Source organism: Thalassophryne amazonica, chromosome 1 (genome assembly GCF_902500255.1).
Source record: "Thalassophryne amazonica chromosome 1, fThaAma1.1, whole genome shotgun sequence".
In the NCBI taxonomy this organism is placed as follows: Eukaryota; Metazoa; Chordata; class Actinopteri; order Batrachoidiformes; family Batrachoididae; genus Thalassophryne; species Thalassophryne amazonica.
In genome coordinates this window covers 52,582,626-52,597,071 of record NC_047103.1, presented here as the reverse complement: position 1 = coordinate 52,597,071, position 14,446 = coordinate 52,582,626, and the positions used below count along the sequence as shown (strand labels likewise).

Here is a 14,446-nt window from a genome sequence, read left to right as displayed (position 1 = left end):
CTGATTTGTCTATTTACTGGCTGATTGGTGAAGTGTTCCGAAAAGAAATCCGCGCTCATTACGACCTCAGTTGCAAAATCTGCTTTCCCGTTAACTTATTGTTGAATTATGTAATTTAGATTGTGAGTTCTGAGTATTTAATGTAACATTTTTTATTGTTTTATTTATTTTCACCTACACAGAATTCGGGACACTACTCAGATTAATCTAATTAATTCAGGAGTGGTAAGCTCCTGATGTCATCTTCCTTTTTTAGGGTCTTGCATTAACTTTTATAACTCTCTTTCTCCAGGCGGAATCACCTCCTCGCCCTTTGCTTCACCTCCGCCCCGTCATGTCTGTGTCCAGCAGCCCCGCTCGGGCTTTCTATCCTGGTCCTCTCCCTCCTCCCTACGTGGACTATTTCTCGCGGGGCGCACGGTCTCCTCCACCCGCTCAAGTCTCTCGGCCGCTTGGTGTCGGACACGCACGCGCCCATGCCGTTGAGCCTTCCGGGAGGCGCGCCCACCGTTCCTCAGCCAGGGTTCGCTCCTCCACGAAAACGCGCTGTGTGCCTCGGGTGGTCTCCTGCCTGGGTCACGCGGTGCCCGGACACCCGGAGCTGGCCGCCGTGGTGACGGAGCACGCCGCCGGTCCCCGTCTTTCGGACTTCAGCAGCCCGGCCAGCGGGAGGGTCCTCCTCACCTGCGCATCCTCCTCCGGCTCTCCGCCGAAGGAGCCACGGTTTCGTCTCCGGCGGACGGACACGTCGCCAGAAAAGGCACGAAAAATCGTACAACTTCAGGAGGACGACTTTTTCTTGGTGCTGTACGGTTACTCCAGCAGCCGGGAGCGCAGCGTGGGTCACGCAATATCAGGAGTGACCCGGCCCGAATCCTCAGGTGAGACCCCTACTCCTCCTCCTCCTCCCAGTCACTGCCATCAAACTAATATTTAATCATGTTCCCAGAATTGAGTGACTTATTGCTCTTCTGCAGTTTCTGACAGTCCGCTTCTCCCGCTGGACAAAGAATCCTTGAACTTCCAGAAGGTATCGAATCATCAACCCTCCCCTCCGGCACCTTCACGTGGAACAGGCCATGACTTGTGTTTCACGCTCTTTTTGCAGGGTTAACCGTCCTCCACGCCGCGTGGGAAGTGTCCTCCCACTGTGGGTGTTCACGGACAACGCCAGCGTGCCCAAAGGCGCGCGCTTCGGGCCTTTCCAGGGAAAACTGGTCAACACGAGCGAGATCAAAACCTATGACGACAACACTCTGATGTGGGAGGTAAGAGTCCGGATCACACGGTGTCGATCCGGATGGCTTTGTGCGCGTGTAACCGACCTCTGTCTCCGCCCTCCAGGTGTTCGAGAACGGCCAACTCAGCCACTTCGTGGACGGCAGAGGAGGAGCCGGAAACTGGATGTCTCTGGTGAAGTGCGCGCGCTTCCCGGAGGAACAGAACCTGATTGCGGTGCAGGTCCAAGGTCAGATCTTCTACGAGGCCTGTAAGGAGATCAGGCCCGGCCAAGAGCTGCTGGTGTGGTACGGAGACTGTTACATGCAGTTCCTGGGGATTCCGCTGACCCTATGGGACCCCACGGAGAACAGCAACGTGGCCCCTCCCACCGAAGGTCACAATCTTAACCTTCTGCCACCTTACATCAAACCACATCACAATATATTCACAGATTTGTTTTTGTTTGTTTGTTTGTTTGCTTTTGTTTTTTTGTCCGCAGATGCTGGTGAGGGCTTCAAGTGTGACAGGTGCGGCAAAGTGTTCGCCTACAAATACTACAGAGACAAACACCTGAAGTACACGCGCTGCGTGGACCAAGGCGACCGGAAGTTTCCTTGTCACCTTTGCAGCAGGTCCTTCGAGAAGAGAGACAGACTGCGCATCCACATCCTGCACGTGCACGAGAAGCATAGGCCGCACAAGGTGCGTGAACATCTTCATGCAAACGGCGGCGTGGTGCTGAAAGAACAGCTCCCCATGCGTCTCACTGTGTCTGTTGATTATCCGCAGTGCTCAGTGTGCGGGAAGAGTTTTTCCCAGTCTTCCAGCCTCAACAAACACATGCGCGTGCACTCCGGAGAACGGCCTTACAAATGTGTTTACTGCAATAAGGTAGGAGGAGCTCACCTGCTCCTGTTCCAACAAAATGATTTTATTCGAAAACCTGGTTATATTAATGTCACACATGTTGCATTATTACAAAAATGGTGTGCTAAAATATGTGCATTATATTAAACTGCATTTGGTTAATATAAATTGATTTTGTATTGTAAAATAGATTTATTCATGTTATTTATAAATTAGTTTTACTTAACGAAATAGTGAAATATGGTCATGCAAAACCATCATATCATTTTAAAGTTATTATATAATAGTTTTATTTCATATTGCAGCGTTTTATTAATGTAAACTGTTATATTATGAAACGCTATATTTCATGCTTATGAAATTCTGAATTATATATATTAATTAATTCTAACTTTAAAACGCTGTTATATTGTATACATTATTTTACATTGTAAAGTAATATATTACAATGAAATTGCTAAATTATAAAACAGTATATTAATACTAACGAAATTTGAAAAGGATTATGTATTATATAATTTTAAAATTATATATGAATATAACATGTTATATTATCACTAAACTATTTTATTATGATAAAATTGTTATTAAAGGTTGTTATAATATTATAGAAGGGTGTTAATATAAATTGAGTTATTTGAATATAAAATGTTCTATTAAATGATTTTACTTTCTTATGAAATCATGTAATCTTATAAAGTTTTACCATAGAGGAAAATTTTGGATATTTTTATAATAATGATGTCATTGTCTTGTAAAAGTCGCAGCCTATATATATAAACTATGATCCATTAAAAAAAAAGCGCACAGGTAATAACTCAAACAGCTCGTGCATTGGCGCAACATTTCTATTTCGTGCTTAAATATATTTAATATATATTGAATAAATGCTTACACACCAAAAACAACTTAAATATTTTATAGTAAGTAGGAATGTCAATAATATAACAAACGTCAGATGATGCAGTTGAAAATTATTAAAATCTACTTGTGAATATTGCTCAGTGAAGCTGCAACGATTCAGTACGAAAATTAATTCCACAAAAAAGACCTAAACAATGCTCATCCCCAGGAATTTAACTGAGTTCCCAGATGGTAAAGAAATCAAAGAACTGAAATTTTTGCCTTTATCAATGACAACTGATGATGATGCCAAGTGAAGAACAGCGGATATCTGGACCAATCAAGCTGCAAAGATTCCATAACATGTAATGGCACAAAACCTGGAAAAGTGTAGCAAAGACAACGGAATCCTTTGAGACGTGGGGTTTCAGGAAAAAAGGTGCTTGATCATAAAGACAGAGGTGGGGGTGTGAACTGGGTTGGGGAAGACCTGCTGAACTAAAACTGAGCCGTTCGCGCAATAAATAAATAAATAAACGAGCGTCTTTAGGCCTACATGCGGGCACATGTTGGAGGATTTTTGGATTCCCTGGTTTCACGGTGTGTCTGAGGTGACACACCAGATGTGCACGCACCCCTTTGTCTGATGACGTTATACTTTAAAATTACGGCCTGGAATGAGCATTGTTCTTTACTTTTCTGTCCTTTACTTCAAGATTTTCTCCTCCGACACTCCTTTTGGTTTTGTTTTCGCTTAAAACACCCCCAAATAAAATGCAATACATTTTTAAACATGTCTGTACCGGATGCTTTAAACATTATGCAGATGTGCTGTGGATTCTTTGCAGGATTGTTTGATTTTTATTTTGAAATGCGCTTTTCTCCTCGTGTTTTCCGCAGGCCTTCACCGCTTCCAGCATTTTGCGCACACACATCCGCCAGCACTCCGGCGAGCGGCCCTTCAAATGCAAACACTGCGGCAAAGCCTTCGCCTCTCACGCGGCCCACGACAGCCACGTGCGGCGCACTCACGCCAAGGCGCACGCGTGCGCTCTGTGCCGAGCGTCTTTTCCGGAGGAGCAGGAGCTCCAACACCACATGAAAAGTCACAAAAGTAAGACAGCGCATGTGCTGGAGATTTAATCTTTTTTTTTTTTTTTTTACAGAATGCACAAAACGAATACAGTTAATAAATACAATTAAGTTGGTTCATTTTAAATGTAAAAAGAATATATTTAAGGCTCTAGATTGGGCCATGATGGTCAGTCCAGAATGTTTTTAGAACCTTAGACCTCAACAGTTTTTAGAAGAAGTCAATCCTTTTATTTCCTGCCAATTTCATAATTGTTTAATGTTAATTTACTGTCTTAATGTATTTATAAATTGTTTAGGTTCTTGGTATCATATGCACACTTATTATTATTACTTTTGTCATTTGATTTTTAAATGGACCACAATTGAAATAAGTTTTTTCAGTTTCTTTGTGTCATCCATGTATTAACAATTATGTACTTACATTGAATTTACAAAATAAAATCACACACTCATGCTTTTATGCATTACTTACCGCCCCCTGCTGGATTGGCGTGAGTCCAGAATGTAAATATCAACGTCCATTGATCAGTGTTGTTAGCTAATATATGTAGCTTCTCTAAAATATTACTCCTGTTTGTTGAGTGTTGTGATTTTCAAATATGATCCGGTTCTGTTTTGGCAGTGTTCGTCCTTGATCCAAAATACATAAGAATATCAAATGGCAAATGTCAGCTCTCTCCAGTTTGTCCGTGATCGAAATTGCACGCATGCACACATTTATTTTTACACACCCACAAACGGAGACGGTGGTGGAAGACATCAAATGCACTACACTTCTCACTCATGGTAACAGTAACATGCCACTTAACAAAACTCATTGAACTACAAAAACGCAATAGATCAATAACTGTTAAACTAACATGAACCACAATAAAAACATTTAAAATCCCAAAAAAACCCAACTCCCATGGTGCATTGCAGCACAATGTCTAGTGTTCATTGTTGTTAGATCATTCTCCAAAAATATTAGTCCCATCAACTTTCTTTTTTACAGCGTTCATCCTTGACCCAAAACGCATAAGCATAGCAAACGGCAAATGTCAGCTCTCCCCAGTTTCTCAGTGATCAAAGCCATCACACACGCACACACAAAGGCCACTTGGCTATTATAATATAGATAGTGTTTGCAATTTTGTCATGATTTTTAAAAGTTGCTTGACACTTCATTTTAAATTGATCTGTGATGTGTCTGTTTTTGTATTAAAACATTTCAGGTTCGTAAATGCAAAGTGTTTTCTGAGTTTTTTTTTTTTCTTTCTCTCTGACAGAGAGACAGCTGTTGGACAGCTCACTTCTTCTGTCTTCTCCAGAGGATTCAGCATTTACATTGAAGGACAATCCCAAAACACAGGCAAACACAGCTCAAAACTTTTGTTATGCAGGTTTGACTTTTTAAATCCAGAATATCGACCGTGGAACTAAATAAAGCAGTCGGCCTGTGATCCAAGGGAAATGTACACAAGAATAAACAGATATTACCATGAAAATCTGCTTACAGTAAGGTAAAATGATCATCTAAATGATCTGGTAGTTTATTTATATATAATATAATATGCACATTGGAAGGATTTTTATTAAGCTTATATTAAAAAGCTTCCAATTGTTGAAATGTGTCTGATCATATTTGCATGTTGTATTTTATTATCTAAAGCTTTCATTGCAGTTCATTTTTATCGTAATGCCAATTCAACTCAAATACTTTATTTCAGGACACACAAAAAACAGTCCATAGCACAAAACAGACAGACAAATAAATAAAACGGAGTCAGAAATCCACAACAGAAAAAGGTTCAAATATTTACATATAGATTAAAACACTAGTGGTTCTGTAGTGTCGAGGTGAACGTGACCACATTCATCGCACGGTTCACTAGTGTTGCAGTTATGCTGTTGGGTGACTCAGATAGTCCACAAATACACCTATACAGGAGATTCCTGAGTACAGCAGGACAGGTCGGTGTAACCATAATATGAATGTAATTATTATTATGTTGTTATTGTTTTTCACTTTAAATGTTGAGACAGTTATTTGCCTCCAGCTTGAAAAGCAGTTTTTTTTTCTCACTATAGAGTTGAGATTGTCTGTTTGTTTGTTGTTTTTTTTTTTTTTTTTTTAAGTATTTTTCTAATTTAAAATGTATTATTATTATTTGGGGGAACTTTTCATGTAAGGCTGCAGATACCATCTAATTTGTTAATTATTCAGAAATAAAGAAAACTTTATGTGCATGGAAATAATGCTGTTTTAATTTTAACATCAAAGACCAAGCTTCATTCATTCATTTGAATTGAAATGAGTGTTTTCCTGTGAGCTGGCTGCATGTGTTTTTGTACATATGTGTGTGTGTGGATCATATTTGAAATCACTCAACATTCTGTCTTTTTTTTTTTTTTTTTTACAGCAAATGACATTTTGTTTAATTTCTGAATCATTTGCATTATAATTTAACTCATACCTTCTATATATATATATATACACACACACAGTATATAGTTCTCATGCACATTTGCATAGGTAGACTCCATGTTTGCAGCATCATCTCATGATGGTATCACAAATTAATAGATTAAATCACTGATTGTTGGTGTGTGTGCATGGGTATAGTTAGTGTGTTTTTGTCATTTTGGGTGACTTTGTGCAGTTGCATGCTCACAGTAAAAATGAACAGAACCCAGTGGAACAAGCGACCACTGATGTGGTTCTGTACTGCTCCACGCCATGACGAGTGCAAAAATCACAGTCCAAAAATCCAAAATACAGCTGACTGGTCAAAAATAGTTTCACTCCAATTTGAACTGCATAAAATCATCAAACAACTAATATCAGTCTGAGGACTGTTTACATTCAAACCTGCGTTAAATGTATCAACAGGTATTCACACTTTCACCAGAATTAAACCAATTTGAAGCATTTTGCTGTTGATTTAGAACCTTTTAATATCACCACATTGTGTGATGAAAAAAATCTGCTTATTTCAGTTAAATATGGTTTGTTCTTTCCTGTTAAACATCACTATTCTTCAACTATGTGTTTAAAGATTCTTCTGCTGTAAGTGACATTTGGGTCTGAAATGACTCGTTTACACTTCTGTGACATATGTTGCAGAAGCCCATGTTTAGATAGTTGCCCTGTGAGACACACCCACTGTGCCCATCTGTGCTGGGTGACACGCCCACATTGCCAGTCAAAGAAAGACAGAGGTGCTGCCTCTTTGACAGAAGAGGGGCGTGGCCATCAGCAGCTCCTTTTCATTTAAAGTGACAGACACAGAAACAAGTTGTTTCTTAAAAATACAAAAATGTTATTTTGTGTTTTGGATGCATCATTTCTGCTCCGTTCAAGCATTAATACGCTATTAAAACTGATTCATCTGCTTTACACCAATTTAAACATTCTTTTAAAATTAAAGGATTCTGTTGTCCTTGGTACCTTTTAATTAAACAAAAGGTAAATCTTCTCATTTGTGAAACTTGACCAACATTTGTGTTTTTTTTTTTGTTTTGTTTTTTTTTTTCTTTGATAAATGACAAAGTATCAAGCATTTATCAAACTAGTTACAGCGTTTGTGGCAGCGTGAGGTCCGACAGATGACAAAAAGTCCAACTGTTTGTTTGTTGTTAATGTGACCTTTAACCTCTGGGTCACGACGCTGCACACTGACGCACTCTGATTGCACAGCGCTTACATTTTCCAGAACGGAGCAAGAAATAAATGTGAAGCTTTAGATTTTTCTGAAACGCGCCTCTGAACACTTGAGGCGTCAGAGGAGTGAAGTTGGTGTCCTCCCTGTTTACTCTTAACGGATGACAGCAGCCCTCAGGGGTCAGAGGTCACAGCCTCACTGAATGTTTAACAGTCTCTGTCTCCCTTCAAATAGCTCAAATATGGACGCTTGAACAAGTGTAGATCAAGCTTTAGTGGAGCGACTCCTCCCACGTATACGGCTCCTGCGCCTCCACAAAAGGAGAGGCCACGCCCCTCTGTGGTGTTTGAGGAGGACAAACAAAAAGAAACACTGGAGAAAAAGGCTGAATGAATACGTCTCTTATCCGGATTGATTTTACACTTAATCTCTTGGTTGGATAACCTGCCCTCCAGAGAGCTGTCCGTCAAATTAATCCACATATGAATGTGATATTAATGATGCTGCAGTGCACTTTTATTGCTCCGTGCACATACCCAGGAGCTGTAAGTCACGACCTTTCAATAAATGTGGTCGTGTCTGAATCCACTGTGAATGAATGAATAATGTTTATGGGTATGAGGAAAGGAAAGCTGCAGGATTCTTTCTTTTAGACCCACCTGTGGGCTTCGTAATGCAAAAACGTGTTTCCACAACCTAGTGGACGTCTTGTGTCGCTCAGCTAAGTCGGCGGAGTGGAGAGGTCGGAGGCCGTGATATATTAGTGTCTATTGATTGCCTAATAGCTGTGGGTGCATTGTGTGCTGATGCCGTCTTCCAGACAGGCCTCAGACTCTCGGCTGAGTGGACTCATAAAGTACGAGCACACCAGCAATCTGCCCATCTGTGCCTCAGCATGTAACCAGGCAAGCCACAGGGAAACATAGCCTTTATGAAGATGAAGTCAAACCAACAAACCTGTCACTTTTCTCCGGCGTAAATGACGACGCTGCATTAGTCCGTATTGCTGCTTTTCTCTGCGTTTTTCAGGCTTTGTTCACTTAATGTCCTGAGGTTGAACTGCTTCATATTTTCTCATCTCAGCCTCATTAACAACCAGGAAAAGTGCATTTTTATGGCATCAAATCATCTAAGATTTAATTCTGACAGATTCATCATACTGTTTGTATTTCTTCAGGATTGATGTAAACGAAGTCCAAGACACATTCAGTGACTTGGAAATGTGCATGTATCCATCACCTGATTTGTCTGAAGAAAACTGACTGTAAAAGTGATGATCTGTATGACAGTGTTTTCCAGACTGTCATGCCTGTTTACTTCCTGCTTTGAGAGGTCCTGCTGCCACTTAATTCTGAAGCAACGCTATATTAAAAAAAAAACAAAACACTGAATTATCATCTGTGGTCACAACATGTCAAAAAATAGGGATTAAATGGGACACAAAAATCACAGTTCAGTATGTTTTTAGTAGTAAATACAAGAAACACAACATTAAACTGTTTTTTAAATATGTAATGTAATATATGTTTCAAAATAAATGTGACTCATGCCAGTGTGACATAAGCATTTGTTTTTCCTCTTCATGATGCATTTTTTTGACAGATGCCATATTCTCTGGTACCACTTCTTGTATTTAATGTGTCCAATTATGTACAGGCTCTGAAAATGGAAGAAATGTGTTTAAAAATGTCCATTATTACTAAATGTTAATACAATATTTTTGTTAAACTGCTTGAATTAAAGCTGAATGTTTACATGAAAGCAGTTAACTGCTGGTGGGAGAGGGAGAGAGAGAGAATCACTTCCTCCAAATACGTATAGATCTGACTGTATAAGAAAACACAAGTTGCAGGATACTACATCTGACAATGTGCCATTATCCTAAATTAGTTGACTTTACTGGAAGTTTATAGTCCATCCAGAAAGTATTCACAGCACTTCACTTTTTACACATTTTGTTGTGTTACAGCCTTATTCCAAAATGGATGAAATACATTTTTTCCCTCAAAATTCTACACACAATACTCCATAATGACAATCTGAAAAAGTTTTTTTTTTTTTTTTTAATTTTTGTGAATTTATTAAAAAACAACATCTAAGAAATCATGCGTACATAAGTATTCACAGCCCTGCCTATGAAGCTCAAAATTGAGCTCAGGTGCATCCTGTTTCCGCTGACCATCCTTGAGAGTCCAGCTGGGGTAAATTCAGTTGATTGGACATGATTTGGAAAGACACACACACACCTGTTTACATATAAGGTCCCATAGCTGACAGTGCATGTCAGAGCACAAACCAAGCATGAAGTCAAATGAATTGGCTGTAGACCTTTGAGACAGGATTGTCTTGAGGCAGAAATCTGGGGAAGGGTACAGAAACATTTCTGCTGCTTTGAAGGTCCCGTTGAGCACAGTGGCCTCCATTATCCATAAATGGAAGAAGTGCAGATCCACCAGCACTCTTCCTAGTGCTGGCCACTCCTCTAAACTGAGTGATTGGGGAGAAGGGCTTAGTCAGGGGGACCAAGAACCCGATGGCCACTCTGTCAGAGCTCCAGCATTCCTCTGTGGAGAGAGGAGAACCTTCCAGAAGGACAACCATCTCTGCAGCGATCCCTCAATCAGGCCTGTGTGATAGAGTGACCAGACAGAAGCCACTCCTTAGTAAAAGGCACATGGCAGCCTGCCTGGAGTTTGACAAAAGGCACCTAAAGGAATCTCAGACCATGAGAAACAAAATTCTCTGGTCTGATGAGACAAAGATTGAACTCTTTGGCGTGAACGCTAGGCGTCATGTTTGGAGGAAGCCAGGCACCATCCTACAGTGAAGCATGGTGGCATCATATTCAAGAAGACTTGAGGCTATAATTGATGCCAAAGGTGCAACAGCAAAGTACTGCACACAGGGAGTGAATACTTATGATTTCTCAGCTTTTTATTTTTAATAAATTTGCAAATAATTCAAAAAACCTTTTCTCATGTTGTCATTATGGGGTGTTGTGAGTAGAACTTTGAGGGAAAATTTACTCCATTTTGGAATAAGGCTGTAACATAACAAAATGTGGAACGAGTGAAGCACTGTGAAAACTTTCCTGATGCTCCGTATGTGGAAACCTGGTTTTATATGGTGAAACTAAACTGACAAAGTTCTTTTGACATTAAACTTTAAATGTACAAGACTTACAATTCTATCTTAACACAACGTGACCTGTTAAGTTTCACCTTGCAAAAATACAATAAAATAAATAAGACAACAGGTTTCCATGTGCTTGTCTAGTTAAGACAACTTATAAATAATGTGTGGGAATGAATGAATGAATCAGTTAACTGACTATTATTATTTTTATTATGAATATTATTATAAGTTGAGATCTGAAAGAGCTGTATAACCAGGAATGAGCTCTTTGGGCAGTCTCCCATTGCTTTTTTTTAATATCCAATTGTCAGTTGTTACTGGTGCAATAAATAAATAATTCTGATACAATACCAAATCGCAGTCTGAAATCAGGTGTAATTGTTTGTAAAAGTAGTGTTCTTGAACATTGTGAGCAACTGGAAACATTTTAAACATGATTTTAAAACATTCATGACCTGGATAAGTCCTGATTCCCAAATAGTGAACAATCAGATGCAGATCAAGTTTAATCGTGTGTAAGAGAAGGTGAAAGTGGACGTTCGTGTACAATATACAGTAATGGGGACCTACTGTTCTCTGAGCGGAAGCCTCCTTCTCATCTGCAACATGAAACTCATGAAAAGCATGTTGCCCTCTTCAACACAAGACTGTTTAGAGGTGTTACAGACATTTTAGCTTTTTGGAAAAGTGTGAGGAAAATGTGAAAGTAGCATTTTGTGTGTGCCCTGGCAAATACACAAAATCAATAATGTAATGGGAATTCTATGTACCCGGGTTTATTCGGTAATAATTGGGTACAGTTGCATTTAAGCAGATATAAAATAATAAATTGGGCCCAGTTTCCTCAATTTTGAAATCGGAACAGAAATTGGGGCAAAAATTGGGATTGGGAGGCTGCTCTTATCGGTTTTGTTTTTTTTCCCACTCCAGCTTGATTTTGACCTTTGACCTCATGTACAGGTTTTGCTGTGATCTTTTCACTGAAGTCTGCCTGTGAAGAAGAATGTATCTTAAGAGGTTTAACTGTGAATAGATCCCAGGACCTGCTGTTACTCAGTCAGGAGAGGAGGCTCAGCAGCTTGTGTGCAGCCATTCAGGCTTCAGCTCGGTGCTGCTGTCATCAGGCGCTGATTTCCACTGGGATGGTGGACAGTGCAGCAGGAGACACACACACAGACCAGCTCAGAGGTCTGCATGCTGCCGGCAGATCAAACACGGTCTGCAAAGCTTCTCCATGTCACCGTGTGTGTGTGTGTGTGTGTGTGTGTGTGTGTTGTGTGTGTGTTGTGATGTGTGTGTGTGTGTGTGTGTGTGTGTGTGTCTTCTAGGTGGGATTCATGAGGTGAGCAGATGGTCTTATCTGACTCTATGGGGGCTGGTGTGAGGTTCCACTGGGATCCCATGGGACAGTCTATTCGGGCCTGCTCCCACCACACACACACACACACCACACACCACACACACACACCACACACACACACACACCACACACACACACACACACACACACACACACACACACTTATTCTCCAAAACCCCTGGTGACCCCCAAACCAACCAGCCTTCACAGTCCATACTGTATACAGCATCTCAAAGGACTCAGATTATATACTTTTTCTACAGGCTAATGAAGGTCAGCAGTTGTGTGGAAAAAATAACAGATAAAAAGGTTGCAATCAAAACTACTCCACAGACGCTGAAGTGAAGTAGTCTTAAGGCACATCACTGGTTCAGAGATCCAGCTACACATTCTTTTCATGATGCACCGGGACATCACTGCCCCCAGGATCTCCAGGTTTTTAATTTGTGGTTCTGATAATGTTTTACGCTGTGCACACTGGCAGACTGCATGCATAATTCACACAGGCCAGGTTATGTGTGCATTAACATGGTTAACATAATTATAATTACTGCACTCCTGGTGCACCAGGTTTTTGTAAGTTCAGACCTGTGCACAACTTTTTCAGTTTGGTGTGGCTTTATAATTTCATCACGAACTAGAGCACCACACTCATAGAGCGCTGTGCCAACACGTTTCCAATTCTACAAATTTTTACCTTGGAAAAAATTTCAAGGTCAAAGACCTGTTAGAAGTGGCTTTTCATCAACTAAAATATAATACAAAATATAGATCAAAAGGGCTTTTCAATGTTAAAATCAAATATCTGCTAAATCAGTAATACAGATTAAACTTAGCCTATTCATTGAGAGTGTCAGTTTGCACCTCATTGTCACAAATGAGTGATTGAAATATTTTTGACTGAGATATAATGCAAAATGTACACCAAATGGGCTTTTCAATATTAAATTAAAATGTCCACAAAATCCACAATCCGGATCAGATCTGGATCAAACTTTTTCAGGTGATAATGAGTGACAGTCTGCACCTCAGTTTCAAATATGAGAGTGACTGGGGCATGTTTGATTAAGATATAATGTAAAATATACATTAATGGGTTTTCCAATTTAAATTTAAATGACCACAAAATCTGTAATCTAGATCATATCCGGATCAAACTTTGTCCGTAGATAAAGGATCCTACATAACACTCCTGAATATGAAAGAAATTTGATGTTTTTGACAGAGCTATGACTTTTTAAAAATTCAAGTAGACAGAGGAATGAGGAGGGTGGGGGGTTGGAAGGGGTTGACTCATGAGTTTGGGCCTGTAATGGCCAACAGGTCTGGTGATAGATCAGTCATTTAAATATCTTTGGACTTTGGAGAATGATCTATTCATTTCAAGACACTGGTTTCATAGACATCATGAGTATTAGTATTTTTCTACATTTTATAGACTTAAGAAAAGTTGTAAGTAATAAATAGAGAAGGTGGTTATTTGTAGTCAACAATGAAAATGTTATAAATCATCAAAAATTTAATACCTACCTACCTATCTACATAGAGTGATGTTAAAAAGTAGTCACCCTTGGGCTTTTATAGTAACTCTTCTAGCGCTCAATCCCAATGTTGAGTTGTGTAGCCTCTGACAGGCTGCCCAACTCCTTTTTTTTTCTTTTTCTTTTTTTTTTTTTGGAGGGCGGGGGATTGATTCAAATGTGATAGGCTTGAATAGAGTAAATCTGTTTGTAGTTTGACATCTAGTATTGCCATTCGGGATGTTAGAAAGTGTTATAGGGTTCTTCTCCCCATGTGTAAGACTTTACAATAGTTCTTGTGTCCTGTTTGTGTGTCTTTATGCACGGGCCCATTGTATGCACCCAGCTGTTAGTCCTGTGGGTGATGAAGCAGTTGGGTTGCTCAAAGAGGACCTACTGTTACAGCACTGCTTAATACCCGATGCACCGACTCACACTTTTTCAATGTATTACTGTATCTTTGTAAAGAGATGAATGAACTGCCACACTTGATGACCACATTACTGCTTGAGCTGTAATACTACAGTCAGCTCATGCAATGATTGAAAACATGATACAGAAGGGTGGCTCCTGGGGTTTATAGTTTGCGGGGGTTGACAGTTAAAAAAGGTATGTTTCCAGTAAAGGCCTTTTCATAAAGTATAGATTCACACTGATCTGTATTACTAGTAAAGGCTGCATATCTCATTTAAGCAAACTGATTCAAACTTCCCAAAGGGTCCGACCAAACAGCCTGCAGTCACCAAAAAAGCTCCATGTTA

General features: G+C 39.9%; 1 protein-coding gene across 1 annotated transcript; it reads left to right on the top strand.

Annotated features, from left to right (window-relative positions):
• Positions 1-334: 334 nt before the first annotated feature.
• prdm14 (PR domain containing 14) lies at positions 335-5,448 on the top strand. Its single transcript, XM_034192945.1, is given in 14 exon segments — positions 335-412; positions 414-503; positions 505-561; positions 563-881; positions 978-1,010; positions 1,013-1,030; positions 1,109-1,153; positions 1,156-1,268; positions 1,345-1,615; positions 1,721-1,923; positions 2,011-2,112; positions 3,832-4,045; positions 5,295-5,414; positions 5,417-5,448. Coding segments are annotated over 14 exon segments (1,695 nt in total).
• Positions 5,449-14,446: the final 8,998 nt, after the last annotated feature.